Below are 17018 nucleotides of genomic sequence, written 5' to 3'. Positions count from 1 at the left end.
CCCTCAGCACTTTTATACATCTATCCACCTAAACACACACACACAAACACACTGCACCGTCACCTTGTCAGGCCATATTGTCACCAAGTCTCCTCCCATTACAGGACTTCACTCATCGTCTCACAGCCAGCAGCAGGGTTTGAGAGGACACTACAGCGTTTCTTCTCTATGTTCTCAATTTTCAGTCTTCGCTCGCTGCTGCCTTTTCATTTCAAAGAGGCCCTTCTCAATTTCAGCTTCTAAATTGCCTTCACTTTCCCTCCTGACATTCTTTCTCTCCCTGCAGAGTTTACAGGAGCTAAATAAAGCTTCGATCCCACATACTAAGGGCTTACTTGGCACAAGCTAGTCTATCTGCCTCAAAACAGACCGATGTCCTTTGTATCTGCAGGTGTCTAAAGATGGATAACGCTGCCTAACAATTGGGTCCGCACTTTAATGAACTGTGCAAGAAACTCAGCTTTGAAGAAGAAGATAAAAGAATGGCCACTTTCTATTTTTGCATGCCCCCACTACTCACATCCAGTCACTCCTCCATCTCTAGGACTTTTTGAGAAGAAGACACTGAATTATGCATAAATATAATCTTTCGTAACATGTACAAATTCAAGTTTGCATGTGTAGTATGTGTCAGTAAATAAATCATATATTAAGCATTAAGCAATGTGTTTGTCGATATATTAAAGGATTCAGTCCTTTAATATATCGACAAAAAAGCTAAATACACAATCTAAAAAAATGCAACCTTTAGGAACCTGTAAACATCTATTTTAAATGATTATTCAAAGTAAAGGACTTATGTATTACATGTGTTAATAAAATCTGGATATATTTGCCAAATCAATTAATAAGCAATCATGACCTTATTATAAATTATTTCAGATAATGCCGTTTTCAAGAGGGACACCCATATGCACGAGAGGGCTGCGAACTTCAAATAAAACGCTGTACTTTTGAGTCTGAGCCAGTAGGACATCATCAAAACACTCTACATCAGGGGATGCAGCACTTGTTATGTAATTAAATCTCATGTAAATCTATTAGGTACAAAATTACAACAAAGGGTGTAAGTGCGTGTTACAATGCAGCTTCAGAATTTACAGGACTGAGACTGCGATGTAGCATTTTGTCAAATGTCTCTGAGTATGCATATGTTTAAGTATGAGTATGTGTGTGCTGGTGGGTCTTGGCTACTGTGGCAAGGGATCTCCAGTCCATGCTGGCGCTGCCGATGTAGAAATGTCTCCTGTCAACCACCCAGAAGGAGGATTGGAGGTGGCCGTTGATCAGCGCTGTCGTGTTCACATAGTGGACTTCAGCATCTAGAATTAGAGAGAGCGAGAGAGAAACAGGAACAGAGGAAGTTAGGAAGTTAGGAAGTTAAAGACAAAGAGACTAAAACAAAGGAAGTGTGAGACAAGGACAGGGATAAAGGCGGATCTGGCCACAGACAAACAATGTTCAATAAGAAAATGACAGACAAAGGCAGATGAAGGGAAAGATGGAAAGAGACTGAGAGATTTACAGAGCTGAGGAGGAAGAATAGGGAGAGTAAACGGTCATGTTTGAACACAGACACACAGAATGTATAATACAGTGAGAGGGGGAGCTGACTGTGTTTGGCGAGCATGCCGAGCTCAGTCGAGTCGATCATCCCGCTGGAGATCTTCAGCTGGATTCCTTTAGCTTTCAGCCCTTGCAGCCTGGACAGCAGAGCCCTGCCCTGGGGGAAACACATCACAGAACATCTGCTGTCACATGAAATTCATGCTGTGTGTTCAAACAAGATTCTTTTGTATTGTTTACTGTAGATGTTCTTTGATATGGCGGCTCCATCAGCGGTCATTTATGTGCTATTTCTGTGCTACATTTCCCAGCAACTGTGATGTCTAGTTTCTTTTTTTGTTTTGATAAATAGTTTAAATAGCCATGGGAGGAGATACTCAGATGGGGAGCAGTATAATCAAATGAACTTGCATGTCACATGGTAAGGGCAGATACATCTGAATTGCTTGTTGAATCGTACGTATATTTTCAGATTTAGGCAGCCCACAAAAAATACTCCCTGGGTTGTAATATTTCATACATTTTTGGTAGGCACTCCAGATACCCAAATGTATGTCCACAAGCACTGAAAAAGTGAGTTTTTTGTGATACATCCCCTTTAGGTTAAGGATCGTAGTACTTCTTATACCAGTGATTATTATGTAAAGGAGGCAAAGACATGAAGACGAGACAGAGAAAAAGTAAAACAGACACAAAATCTAAATAAACACCACTTCTTCTGCAGAGTCAAGTCTACAGGCTCGCTCTGGTTTTACCTGTCTGGCAGCAGGCTGGAAGCTGGATTCATAATCGGAGGAGTTGAGGAGCCACAGCGGGGAAACTATCTCCACGACCCGGGTAGCTCGGTCCAGCAAGTCGTACAACCCCACTAAGAGCGGGAGATTAGATGTACCATTGTCTAAGAAGGAGATGTCTTCTGGGATGTTCTCCACAAGCACCACTCTGAGGAAAATAACAAAGAAATAACAAGTAAATTAGTAAATTAGTTTTTAAATAAAGGACCTGCATCACAAAAGAAAATTGCAAAAGTGCATCAATAGGCTGAGCCTTAGAGACCTGCTAATGGAAAAAATGCTGAGGAAATGAATGTGAGATTTGTGTTCTTTCACAAAGCAATTATCTGTTTGCATTTGCAGCAGAATTATTATGAGCTTGGGTGCCACTAATATGAGGTTATTTTCCTTCTGTCATACTACTGACAAATTAGCCCTTCCTCTGGATCGTTAGCTTAATGAGAGTTATTACGATTCCTTGACCACACATGCCCTTTGATTCCACCAAGCATCATTAAATATTGTACAGATTGCCTCTGCAGGGGCTGAGCATAATGTAAGGTTGATGGGCAGAGTTGTCAGCAGTGCAGATTCAATTACACGTCAGGGAGAAGTGACATATCTTTGCCATATTCTTGTTGGTTTCTCATACACACTACTCCCTAAGCTATCACACAGTGCATTACTGTAATCATCAGCACTCTGATGCAGTATGAGAGACTACAGCAGGCATACTTAATTCATATACGGAGGCGATATCAATCTGTTTGAAGGAATCAGTGGACTGCATGGCGTACAGAATAAACATACATCCTTGAGATTGTCTCCTTAAGCTTCAGTGCAGTCAGGTATTTTTCTTTATCATAAAACTGTCCCACCAAATTGAAAAGTGTATTGATGTGAAACAGTTGTTTTGCAGTATGACGTTTTGTATATATCCCTGTGAATATCCCGGCACTTTCTGCCAAGGTGTAAAGTCAATTTATTTGGCCAACCATGACTCTGACCTCAACTAATGTATCTCCAGTTCCCATTTTGCTCCTCCAGAATGCCTGAAAGCGACAGAGGCATTAGCGCTGGAGTCAACAGACTGAATTAGCTGTGGCAGCCCTAGATCTGCAGCCACACAGAACCAGCCTATTGTCAAGCTCCACTGCTCCCCACATGCTCTCTGTATCTGGCTTAGACATCGATTTCTGCCTGCTAGATGTTATAAGAGAAATAAAAATGTGGAGAGGTTGTTCACTGAGGGCAAACTCTGACATAAATTCTGCACCTCAATGGCTGATTAAGTTTCTGGATAAAATGCTTTCCAAGAAACTCAGAACTACTTCTGCAAAAGACTTCACTCAATTCCTCGTGAGGTGATGCATTTTAGAATATATTTAGTTTGTTGGCTCCTTAGAGCATGGAGGAGTTAGAGGATGTCTATAGTGTCTATAGTCTTAATAAACATGACTTTATTATTTTAATCTACCGACATCCTACTTTCAAAACCATTACTGTTATCAGTGCAGACATAGACAGGATGCCATTGTGACTGAATGTGTTATTCATTTTGCTGGTTGGTCCCATGAATAAGTCATGTGCTGCACACACTAAGAAGTGATAAAAGAAATAACTGATTTATTTCATCTCTTGATATGATGCATCAAAATAATGTTCCTGTTATTTTGTTCACAATTTAAAATCAATACAATGTACATTAGATTGAAAGGTGAGCTGTAAGCCTTCTTCAATTCTTTTCAGGTGATGAAATCTTATTCAGCTTTTGGGTTGTATTTAGCTCCATCCTCTTGTGCCACTTCTGGTTGCAAAAAAAACAAGATGGCGACGGCCAAAGTCCAAGATGGCAATGGCCAAAAATGACAAACTCAAGGCTACAAACCGGCAGTCCACAAACGATTGTTGTCGTGTTGTTTTGTCATATTTCTGAGTCTGTGCCGGCGGACTCCCTGGCGAGGGCTCTATAATACCAAACGGATCTTAGCACTAGGACCAGTCAGCGCACAGGGTCAGCTGAACTGTGAGAGCTCAGTGTCTTTCGAGTGCTTCACTCAAGGGCACACTGGTGAGAGCATTTGCTGCAGGTGATAATGTACTTGCATCCCATTGAGGGGCCAGTCGCCAGCTCCCAGCTTGAAAATGTATTCCTGGCCAAAGTAAAGCTAAGTCAGGTTTTGGAAAGTGGCCAAAGGTCAAACTGTAGGGGTCACACCCTCTGTGCTCATAACATGCTGATCTCTCCTCATTGAAATGACAGTCAACATCTTATGTGAAGCAAAGTTTTGGAGAATCTCGAGTAAAGTTGGCTCATGTGTTGCTGAGGTCGGATGTTCTTCCGCTTGTCAGCCACAGAGCTTGCGGACTGAAGACAGAGTGAGTAAAATGAAAAGAGGAGTGTAACAAGGCACAAACAAACCAACACAGCGGGATGGGATGAAATTATAGAGAAGATTAACATTCTCATCACACAGCGGAGAGTCCGCTTTGTTCTGAAGACGGCAGAAACAAGGGCAGCTACAGTAAACACCTAACAATGAGGAAGAACAAGGGTGGATGGAAAACAGATGGAAGCGATGGAGAGGTAATCTTATTTTGAAAGAAATCCTCTCAGTCCACTGTAATGACCTGGAGGTTTGATGAATGGTGCGTCTGAGTTGTTTAAACAGGCAGACAGGCTTTGGTATTAAAAGTGGAGAAAGCAAGAGTCGTCTCTGCTTGCAAGGGCTTCATCGATTTATGCGGTCTGTGATGCCCACTGCCGGTCCCCCCTCCTTTAAAACCCATCAAGGGTGTGATTAATCCACAGCAGCCGATACCTAAGTGGTGTAAACTTTGCGGTGTGTGTGTGTGTGTGCATACATGAGACAGTCTGAATGTAAAATCCCTCACTCTCTGACTGATAAAGGATTCACATCTTCACAGTGTGGTAGGTTCACGCAGTTGGACCAAAATGATAAAGTCTCCGTCCTGATGTTTTATTCCAAAAAGCAGAACATAATAACATTTTTTACACTATTAAATAGCTGTCAGGTTAAATGTTAAACAAACTCATCATATGCAATTCACTGTTAGGAAACTGTATGTAAAAATGCTAATTACACATGTAAATGCTTGTGATGCTGTGTTCCTGCTGTACCGAGTGACAGCATGAGCTGTGCCAGGCCCTGACATCTGATATATATCATCCACCATCTCATGAGCTGCCCTGAGCTCTGGGTGTACTGCAGGACATTAATATGGGTATCACAGGCTGCTGCTGCTGCTCTGCTCCCTGCATGCTGTTCATTTTAAAGGTGGCTAAATGTCACGTCCAATGTCTCATTGACAACACTGCCATAGTATGCAGCACACTTTATATGTAAATTTTAACCATTACTTGAAACATGAGCCACTTAATGAAATGTTTCTTTAGCCATGATCCTCCCATGATGTGTTTTATGGAAATGAATGTAGACTGCAAGTGCTTCATTTATTACATTGTATGTCACGACTGCTTTTCTTGGGTGTTCCCTGACATTTTGATAAATGGCCAATACTTTGCACCCACTAATCAGAGCTCACTATAGACCATAATGTATGCGTTGCTGTTCCAGATACTCGTCGCTGAGTCTCAGAGACGCCAACGCTAAGCTACCTTCACCCCAGTTGTGTCTCGATCTATTGGCAGAAAGGAATATATTATTAATAAGTATGTTTTCTTTAGTGTATAATCAGCTAAAAATAACAATCCTTGAGTTTTCGTTACCTTTGAATGAGCAATTTATATCTAAATACAGAGCAGGTCCTCTTCACGGAGCAGGCCGCCATGTTTCTACAGTAGCCCAGAAAGGACAAACCAAACTCTAGATCTGTTTATGTGTTCTCACGGCGGCCACCGTGGCACACGGGAGAAGTTTCAGTTGGTTGCAATCTACAACCTCACCGCTAGATGTAGCCAGACTCTACACGCTTAAGAGAGTCATTTTGTTAGTTCAGTAGATGAATATTTGTGCCTTGTTCAGTTGTTTTTCTAATCCGGCTGTTGCTGTTCTTGTTTTGTGTTGGCTTCAGATCTATATGGTGTTTTTGAAGTCTGAAATGTGTGTGTGTGTGTGTGGTGTGTTCTCCTGGAACCGGTTGTGTCATCTCTTTTGAAGTTTGAAGTTTGAACACATCTGTTTACTAAGTGGAGATTTATGCATCACTGAAGTATTAGTTACTAAATTCTGACACCAACAGAATACCAGGTGTAACGGTAGCATAACCAACTGAACTAGCTGGCTGAACTGATGTTAGCTAACTAATGCTTGACTTCTTTTGCTTCAAGAGCAAAAAAAGTTGTATCCTGAAGCAGTCGACTGTCTGGGTGCTAAAAGTTCAACAAAATTCTGAAACGCAGTAAGTCTGGCTCTCCGTTGGTTCTGCCCTTCCACAAGGCAACTGTAAATCAATACTAACCTGCTTATCAGCCGTCTGACGCCAGGCAATTACTCATGTACATCAGGGATACGTCAGATGAGAGGGTGTAAACTGCTACCACTTTGCTCCAACAACCAAATAACACACACTGATGTGAAGAGGAATAATGTTTTACTGCAATCACAGCTGAAATTGTTCCTCCTCAGAGGGAATACTATAAATCAAATAAATGATGTGTTTGATTGTACTGCTATACAAAGACATGAAGTGATCTTCATCATCTATCTGCATCAGTAAGACATTTTCTAACGCAGATGCACAGCAGCAACTCATCCCACGTCTCCTGTCCCTGAGATGCAAGCATTAGCATTGTTCATTATGCAGGAAAAATAGATTAAAGGGAAATTTACATAACAAAACAGCTGTGTGCGACGTACAAAATCACAAACAAAATATCTGCTGAGTCATTATTTGGGCTGCTAAAAGGCTCAAAATATATATTTTTTAATAGATGCAAAACAAGGCAACACAGAGGATCAGTATGCTGTATTTAGATTGTTGAGAAGAAATAGGGATGATTTTGAAGTTAATCACTGAATAATCTTCATGAAAAGGGCTTTACAAGCATTACTTTGATAAATTACAAGCACCTTTAGGAATTTAAGTGAGCATGAGCAAGCCTCAGTGCGCCCGTGTCAGTCTCAGTAATCTATCACTTTCCCTATTTTGTACAGGAACTCGGTTTGAGGAAAATATCAATTATGTCTCACTTGCACGCACGTTATCGGTCTTTCCAATGATGAATGTTGCAGTGAAAGTTCATTATTCAGCTTATGGGATATAAGTAACGGTGCACCCCTGAGAAAGTGACTGCACACATTTCTAAAATGCGTTTGTGTCTTGAGCTGCAAACAGCAGCTGATGAATCTGCTCATCTTCACTCATTCCAACCCCAAATACCCTGCTATCCTCTTCTTCTTCTTCTTCTTCTTCTTCTTCTTCTTCTTCTTCTTCTTCCTTCACCCATCACCCTCCCTAAGCCTCGTATTTATCTCTCATTTCTTCTCCCTCAGGCTTTAGGGGTCCTTCACAGCAGGAGAGGAGTCTAATTCAGCTTTACAAGTTTGGATTACACTTTCAGCCTTAAGTGGAAGAGAGGGATGCCTGATAGAGTTCTCTGAAAGGTTGTTAAATGGCTGATTTGGGGAAGAGGAGGGAAATACAAGATGGACACGGACAAAACAAAAGAGGCAGAGAGAGGGGGAAGTAATTGGAGGTTGAATGGTAAATTGGGAGTCTAATGGAGGGGGAACCAGTAAAGGAAGAGAAAATGACTGCTGATCAGCCAGTTTCACTCTGGACCACCAAGACATACTGCAGGCTTTTTTTCCTTGGGATCCATATTCTTAAAACTTAAATAGGAGGAAAATTGCCTAAAGTCTGGTATAAAGTAACTTTCAGAAGATCCTGGTAATCATTTCAGCGTAGTGAGGGAGGCTACAGTATAGGATCAGGTTGAGGCAGCACAGATTTGTTTTGTATTGGTGCTACTTGGCATGTACCATATTTTACTTTGTATACTCAACAGTATACTCTCTCTAAATGTGCCCACAAAAAGACAGCACAGAGTTTCTCCAGAAAACAAAAAATGCAGGGTCATCTGGAAAAATGTAACCTGGCTCAACTTTTGACCCAACACAAAGTCCCTGAAGCAGCGCACCTCACCAGTGCAGCCCCCCCCCCTGCAGTGTTTTAACACGGGGCTGACAACCGCCATTAAGGCCACAAGTTAATTGCGACGAGGTGTCGAAAAGGCAAACGTTAGGAACCACTGAAAATGAATTGTGTGTTTGTGGTTCTGCAGTTCTCACCTGCAGTTCCTGCTACAGTTCTCCTCTGTGATCCCGTCTTCATCTTCGCCCCAAATGTCCACTGCAGAGAAAATCAGCACCACCAGTACGGCGAAGCAGCACACCAAGGCAAAGATCACAACGCACTTCTGCTGAGACTGCAAAAGAGAGAGAGAGAGAGAGAGAAGGAGAACAACATTGATTTGCAAGCTGTGTTTTCTTCTCTTCATCGCTACTGTAAAAACAAGGCCAAAGTGCCCAGACCTTGGCTCCCATTAGCTGGTGGCTCTGGCTGACACAACCTCTGATTTAATGCACAGCTCAGCAGGTCATAACATGATATAGAGGGGAATTTAACACAAAGATGTAGGTCTACGTATGACCTTGCAAGTTCTGGCTTTCATATAAAGAAAACGAGGCTGGGATGAGGAGAAGAAAGTAAAGAGGGAAGGAAGAGAGTAGAGAGCAAGGAGGGAGACAGAGAAAGACAGCGACTAACAAAACAAAGCGATCGATACAGAAACAAACATTAACATTAGATATTTGGACAAAGACCAAAGTAAGGCTCAGCATGTTTTATAAGGGGAATGAGGATGTGAAGATAAATGAAACTGGTAAACTATGTTATGGTTATTTTACATAAAGCCATTGTTTCCTTTTAATTTGACACATTTCCACTTCTCTGGTGGTGATGAGACGGCTCTGTTAGCCGGATCTCATTTTCTGTATTACACAAACTGAGAATAGAACAGACCCTGTGTCCTGGAAATTACGTTTAAGTACTGCTAATTTGTTTTGTCTAATACGTTTTGAAAGCAATGTAATGGCTGGCAGCAAATATGTTCACTGGCAATCAAGTCACTGCGATATCCTTGTACCACACACAAGTTGTGGGACACTTTGGGAAGATTGTGGTTTTAAATATTTATAAAGTAAACAAGTTTTTCGAATCAGTGTTGACCTTTTGATTATTTTACCAAGACCACAATCTTATACTCTAACCTTCACCAAGTGCTTTGAGCCAAACCACAACAACATTAATAATGCTGCAGTCGATGAGCAGATAAATGGAAATCAATAATTGTTCTTGTTATTAAATGCTCCTGTGTTTGTCCTTCCATGACATGTGAAGAAATGAGATCGGTGTATTGATTACTACCTGATACAGTAGTCATTATTACACTAGTGTACAGATATAAGCTTTCACATTGCTTAGGTAACAACACAAACTCTTGTTCCTATTTTAAGAATGTAAAATGTATATCATTATCTATCATATAATTAGTGTAGTATTTATTTCGTGATATTACATTTACATTTTTATCAACCCTGGATTGAAAGCAACACAGTGCTGTAGGTGTATCTATTGCAGCCTTGCAGCCATTGCTCACTCATGCTTTCAATATGCACAATAGATTTGTACAATAGAACAACTGTTTGTGAAACAATAACAAATGTATCCTGATCCCTTTGAAACCTGCCAAGAAGAGCCACGACTAATTATCCTTGAACACAGCAGATCATTAGCACAGTCAGCCAGACTCATTATCCTCAGAGTCAAATCTCATATCACACGCCAGCGACCTCTGAGAGCCGCGCACACGCAAAGCCATGGTTATTTTTATTGTGTTTATTGTAGCTAAATACATTCGTGACCATTGGTTCCCATGTGGGAATTAAATGAATCTACCAGCCAGTCAATGAAGTGTCCCCAGTGGACCAAAGAGACACTCGCAGGAACATTTAGCTTCACACTCTCATCCTCACAACCATCTGCCCGAGCTGATGTCTGACATAGTGTTTTCTATTTCTTGGTGTATGATTCCTATGGGCAGCCACTGTCTGATCAACCAACTCGTTCTCTCTCGATCCTCTGTGTCTCATTCATGGTTGCAAAAGGGCGACAACAGCATGAAGTTTAAAGGCATGACCTCCTGACCACAAAGCAACTGCTTCACTTCCACAGACCTGATTGGAAAAATGCAGGTGAAGGAAGAAAAAAAGGAAACATTCCTCTCTATTGAACATCAAAGAGCCACAGGCACCTAACAAAAGCATGCTCAGCAAACACTCGCAGGCTAAATGGAGGCTAAATCAAATCCGTCACTCATCTGCCAGACCTTATGACGGACGTAAAAGCTATAACGGATGAAGGTCTACCTGCAGGATAGAATCAAGCTCTGCACGTTTCTCATATTTCAAGTGTTTGTCTCCCAGCTGCTGCATTCACATGTGATCAGATGTGTATGTGCATCATGGCAGGTATGTATAAAGAGGTCAGACGCAAAGTGTTCACGAGGGACGGTGTTACCTGACACTGGAGCACAGCTAGGGATCAATACACAGTTACAGGATGTAGTGCCTCAAAGCAACTGTTTAGGAATAAAAAAAACTCTGTTTGAATGTAATACTCATGGAAAGGAAAAGAAAGTATAAGCTACTACAGTAGCACATGAAGGCTAAACTATCTGCGTGGCAAGATGTCTTTTTGTAATTTGGGTGAATGCACCCTTTGAAGGTGCACAATACCAGAATCTAAGCATTTCGATTGCTTCTCAAAAGCTCTCAACATGGCTACTCCTGAGACGGCGGGTCATGGCTACTGGTGCTAAAAGCGTTAACTGCTGCTGCTATGACAATGCTCTAAATGTCGTGTATTGATCCTTTAACAAGGCATTTTTTGGGATAGCTGATGGTCAAACACTCTCCTTGCCATATTGCTTCCTCACTTTAAACTGAGCACTGAAGCATCCAGCTGGTATCATCAATAACTCTCTTTTTCTAAGCTAACATGTACAAACGTTTGTGCTCTATTTTCATGTGCCGGTGCCTTTGAGAGGTGTTTTGGCTGTTTACAGTGGCAGTTAATTACAGCAGCATATGGTATAAAATTCTAGCAAATATTGCCTCGAGAGAGTTACAAAAAAAAAGAGAGTCATAAATAACATGATTTAGTGAGACTGCTAGACGGTTGTTTTAAAAAGCTCCCCAAAGTCCATCTAAAAATGGCTGTGCAAGGTGGATGGCACGGTGCCACACACACACAAAAACCAATACACAGTCACTGTTTCTGTCTCATACGCAGGCAGAAGTGAAAGTCAGGCCAGAGAGGCCTTCTCTCTGTCAAACCTCTAAGTCTGCCCGTTGCTATCTGTTGCATGATTGACACATTCGACTCATTGCTGTAGGCTACATCGTTGTAGAACAGACAGTGTAGACATCTCACTTTTTCTTTTGTCTCAGTTTGTTGTGCTGCCATGTCACCATACAGCGAGGAGGAAACTCAAATTTGCCCATACAGCTTGAGTGCACAGCGGCCCAATTATCCTCTTATGAGCATTTCCTCTTTGCCAACGACATGGTGAGAACAAAGAGCCATGCTGCTCGGAGGGAAAGAGAAGTTTGCATCACACCAACAAACAATGAGCAACACATCCTGGTCTAATTTGTCTTATGAGCACTCTGGGCACTGCAGATGTTGTGTGGACGCTAGGAGGTCGGGCAGAGCAAGAGATCGCCTGGTGACAGGATGAGTTTGTGGCTAGCGTTTGAAGAGACAGTTGCTTTTAGTGCAGCCAGTTTCCATCCGTGCAGAAGAGAAGAGAAGAGAGAGAAAAAAGAAAGGGAAAGAATAAGAAAAAGCGGATGAGAAAGGGATTTTGTCGCTGAATTGGATGGAGATTGTAGCTAAAAACCAATCTAGTGCAAAGGTGGTTAAATACCAATGCATCTACAAACCCACGTTAAGCTAATGCTCTTCATCATGTTTCTCTTTTTTTGTTTGATAAGTGTGTTCACTGCTGTTAACTAAAGGCTTTAGATATGACATCACTCTACCATATTGTAGTAACACCAACATAAAAACAACCAACCCCTGTATGCAGGTATCTTGTCTCTCTGCTATCTGGACTCTTGAGATGTTGAGTGTATATTGGCAAACCTCTTGGTGCTGCCACCTTTTCCCTCATCTCTCCATCACCATTCCTCATTTTTGCTACATCCGTCCAGCGTTTAATCAAATTTGTGATGAGCACAGTGCTCACATTGTCCTGTTTTTGGCTCATCCCGCAAGGAAAGGCAGTTTTTTTTCCTCACCTTGTTGATAGGTGTGGAAACAGTTCATAAACTGTTGATGAACTGTTGATGAACTGTTGATGAGTTTTGTGGTGTGAAGGTGATAAATGTGTTGCAGATACAGAGAATTGTTGTCGTGCTGTGACAGAGACACTCAGGCGAAGGTTATTCCACGTCAAACACGGCTTCATGATTTTTTTTTTTCAAATGTACATTTTAGGACAGAAAACTTTGGACATGTTGAAGATGTAAAGGTGGACTGACTCTAAAAAGAGAGGAAGCAGTGACAGCAGTTTCCAATTAAACTTTATCTTCAGACTTCCAGACCAGTCAAAGCAAACTGTACAACATCCAGAGCTCTGAGTTCAAAGCCACTGCTTCCACAACAGCATTCACCACCACTGATTGGTTGTTCCACCAATAACATGATACTTCCTGGGTCTGGTCTGGACTATTATTTAATGTCCCGTCTTCTTGGAACACAGAATGGAACACAGAATAAATCAAAGATTTTATAACAATACTGTGCACTTTTGGAGTGAATATCCACTTGAATTGATGCAGTTGCAGCCCAAAGCATCTGGCAAAACATCTGAGCAGCACCTGTGCACAGACTGATGTTACGAGAAGCAGAGTAAAGCTGGAGAGGATTTTGTAAAGGCGGAATCTTCAAGTTGGCCATTTGGGAACATTTGGGTCCAATCTGTGCCATTTGAAATGTTCTCAGTAAACTGTAAAACAAATGTAATTTAATTTACATGTCACCATAGGTATTCATTCCATTTAAATACAACTGTGAGGATGGATACCACTCACACAGCGGTATGGTAAATATTATTTTTCGAATGTCTGCCTCTGTTGTGTATATTCCTGCTCATCTTATCATCTCATTACCTGTCCACCAGATGCCCTCAGATGCCAGAACCTGCCCCTCCCACTTGTGCTGGAATCAGCTCATTCCCCTCACCTGAGCTTCCCCGCCCATCTCCCCACCTGTACCTCATTTCTTCCCATTCATCAGCCTTTTTTCCCCAGTCAGTGCCAGTCACTATGTGCCTCATGCCTTTGTTGTTGTAGGGTCTGTAAGTTACCTGAAAACCTGGAATCTCAAACGTATTACCTGCTAGTTCTGAACCATCTCTGATCTTTTGGATTTTGAATTTCCCATCTGCTCCTTTGGATTTTGGATATACCTTCCTGGTTTTTACCCTTGCCTGCCTTGTGACTCAAGGTAAGTTTTGTAAGTTTTTGAACTGATCCTGTCTGCCTGCTTTTGTCTGTGTTTGGGTCATTCGCCTGTTGCCTGTATTCACTTGCTGTGAAAATGATGCCAGCAGCTGGTTAGCTTAGCTTAGCATGAAGTCTGGAAACAACTAACCTAGCTCTGTCCAAATGGGGAACTCAGTCCGCCTTCCAGCGCCTCTAAAGCTCACTAATAGTTTTGTTTTTCCTTTCTGTTTTATTTGAACTTCATCCCCAATCAAAACAACACCCACCACTGTTGAATGTTGAAGTCAAGGTGGAAGTGCATTTAGATGCTGATCCTCTAATGCAGGCTCCAAACCAACATTCAGACAATGAGCTCATCTGATCTCTGAAGTATTATCAAGTAACTGTTTTTGTGGAGAGATTTCAAGAGGTTTTGATCCTAGCCAAAAGCTTCCTTTCTTTCTGTGCTACAGTTTGGTCAGTGCAGATACATGCTGTCCTGACACAGAGCTGGGTGATGTTATGTTTGAAGATGGCTGTGTAGACCAGGGTGAGTTAAAAGAGACCCATCAGGTGTCATAAGTCCTTTTTTACTGTCTGTGATCAAGGTGACACCGACATGTCACCCAGGCTGTCCCTGAGGAAATTCATCAAAGTTGAAATGAAGGGACACTGAAATATATCACATCTGTCACTTTGATTAGCAAGCATTTAATATAGAAAAGGTCACGGATGTATAGAAGATATAGAGTTTCAAAATGGTAACATTACAGCCGCGTTCACATTAAAGAGCGATGTCACTGCTGATGTACGTCATTAACTGCAGACGATAACGCGATCGGTGTTTCTGACTATTGTCATAAATGTTTTGCAGAGGTACTATAATGACAAATTCAAGTATAAACTCTTGTAAACAATGAAGTCATTTGTTTGGGTCGCAAACATGTTGTGAATTTGAGTTTACGTGCAAAGCTGGGATGTGTGTATGTGCCGGAAGCTGTTGGCTATTGTTGATTAGCATCAGAGCTTTGTGGGCTAATCCGCGACAGAAAAAGAGGCAAATTTTAGAGGTAACCTAACTTTACACAGCTAAAGAGAATAATTCCTTTGGTGCAATATTTTAGGCAAAACTGCACTTAGTCATGCGGTCATCTGCCGTCACCTGCCCTCTATAGCTCTGCATTATACAAAAGACAATTTGTCAGATTTGTTGCAGATTTTCTTTCTTCTGATACCTCATCACAACTCTTTGCCAACCGAGATTAGTCTGTGTCATTACAGGTTGAACCTAATTGTACTTTTCAATTTTAAATCCTAATAAATATTGTGGAGAAAGACAGTTTCTCACCATCTAAGAAATGACAGTGTGCTGTCACAGCTTGCCACCCTTTGAGCAGCTGCTTGCTCCCGCCGGATGGAAAGCGACATGGAGTGCACCTCTCCAGAGAGACCGGGCGCTCTTAGTTCATCTCACTGTCTGTCTGCTCGGGTCTGCTGAGTGAACGCAGGGCTCCGAGTGCCCTGCCAGCCGGATGAGCAGTCAAACAGATCTGCGCGTACTCAAGCACAATCCCAGCAGCTTTATAAGGAAGTGACTTCATGATAACAGCTCTCACCTTGACAGAGAGAGAGAGAGATGGTGCTGTGATAATGACTATTATCTGTCGCCCAGGTCATGAGGTTTCTTGTTAGATAAGTGTGCAAAGTTCAAAACAGTGTTGGCCTCTTTGATGAGTAAGAAAAGTCTACAAAGCAAATCCAGCTGACTGACTTTGAATTACAGAGTGCAGTAGCTGGCTGGCTCAGGGCCCTTTTTCCATCTCTGGTTAATTTTAAAAAGGAGTCATCATCTGAGCTTGACGCCACTGGTCAAATAAAAGAAAGAAATAGATGACCAGATTCTTGGCGCTCGGTCTGTAATGGCTGGAGGCCCAGACCGACATGTCTTTGAAGATTTTCCACTATCAGTCTGTTTGACAGCTCTGTCAAGTCTCGTGCATTTGGGGATCTGCTCACTTTTGTGTTGATAACTGTGGAACGGAAACTCTTGGTCGAAACCTTTGTAGTCATAAATACCAACTTGTGTATATATTACAATAACCCCAGTGTAATTCTCTGAGAGGTTATCTCAAGAGTAGTGACAGCTGCTGTTCTTCCATATTAACTCTTTTCTAAAATGAGTTTTGTTTCACTTAATTCGGCATTGTGTTGCTGGACAGGTTGACGTGGGGTTATTTAGTTTTGACTTGATAAATCAGTAGAAATGGCGTATTCCATTCCAACAACATTTTAAATAATGAAATGTCTTTTTGCTTTTCTTCCATAAGATCAGAAGATCAATACCACCCTTGTGTCAGTACGCTGACTATGAACCCACAGCCAGGAGACCCTTAGCGTAGCAGCTAGCCTGGTTTTGTCAACCTCACAGTGACAACAAGATGCCAGGAAGTTACTGCTCACAACTTGTCTTTACTTTTTTCTTCCACTTATTAACTAAAATTGACTTTGATTAAACACTGTCATTGTATTTTGATGCTTTTTTTAATCTGGCAAGCACAGATGTGATTAAAGAAACATTGTTATGCACCCAAGGGTCCAGATGGCCTTCTGCTTACGAGGCATAAAAATAGATTTTCATCACGGACAAAAGCTTTTCTGTCGGAGGTTTTCTATGGACGCTCTGATGGTCAAAGGCTGATGGTGTCATTGTTCTTTCTCTATAAGTCATTTTAGGATTTGCTCATGGTAAATGTGAACACAAATTAACAGTCTTACAACATTATTCACTTCTCTCCACTGTATCTGCCTCTACAAAGCTACATGTGATAAAAAGCTTTTTGCTCACAGAAACATGACCTGGCTTGATTCCAATTACATAATTGGAGCAAATCAATATAGCAGGAACACCATCCATCTTTAAGACAGGTGCAGCCACAGGAAGGAGGGTACAACCTGGAATGCTGAAGAGTTGTTTGACTGCAATACCAACAGGGCGAGCATTTCACAACATCCCTCGTCCCTGTAATGGCACAAATGGCACAAAAAATCTCACAGTTTGAAGTGTGTCAGATATTCTGAGTTGAAACTTAATGCAACAAGAATTCCAACATTTTCACTAATTCTTAGACAAAACCACGCCAAA

General features: G+C 41.6%; 1 protein-coding gene across 1 annotated transcript in view; it reads right to left on the bottom strand.

The window, feature by feature from the left end:
- The window catches only part of LOC142931823 (inactive phospholipase D5-like), a 38365-nt gene that overhangs the window by 2451 nt on the left and 18896 nt on the right, over nucleotides 1-17018 (bottom strand). Inside the window, exons 2-5 of the mRNA XM_076075941.1 lie at nucleotides 8615-8751; nucleotides 2322-2508; nucleotides 1615-1723; nucleotides 1195-1322 (exon numbers count right to left, since the gene is read on the bottom strand). Of these exons, the coding sequence (XP_075932056.1) occupies nucleotides 1195-1322; nucleotides 1615-1723; nucleotides 2322-2508; nucleotides 8615-8751 (561 nt within the window). The remainder of the gene's footprint in view (nucleotides 1-1194; nucleotides 1323-1614; nucleotides 1724-2321; nucleotides 2509-8614; nucleotides 8752-17018) is intronic.

The sequence above is a fragment of the Anarhichas minor genome, unplaced genomic scaffold (assembly GCF_050575085.1).
Source record: "Anarhichas minor isolate MPS153535 unplaced genomic scaffold, ASM5057508v1 ptg000054l, whole genome shotgun sequence".
NCBI classification, from domain to species: Eukaryota; Metazoa; Chordata; class Actinopteri; order Perciformes; family Anarhichadidae; genus Anarhichas; species Anarhichas minor.
The sequence above is the reverse complement of the archived record's forward strand: the minus strand, read 5'-3'. Positions and strand labels throughout refer to the sequence as shown.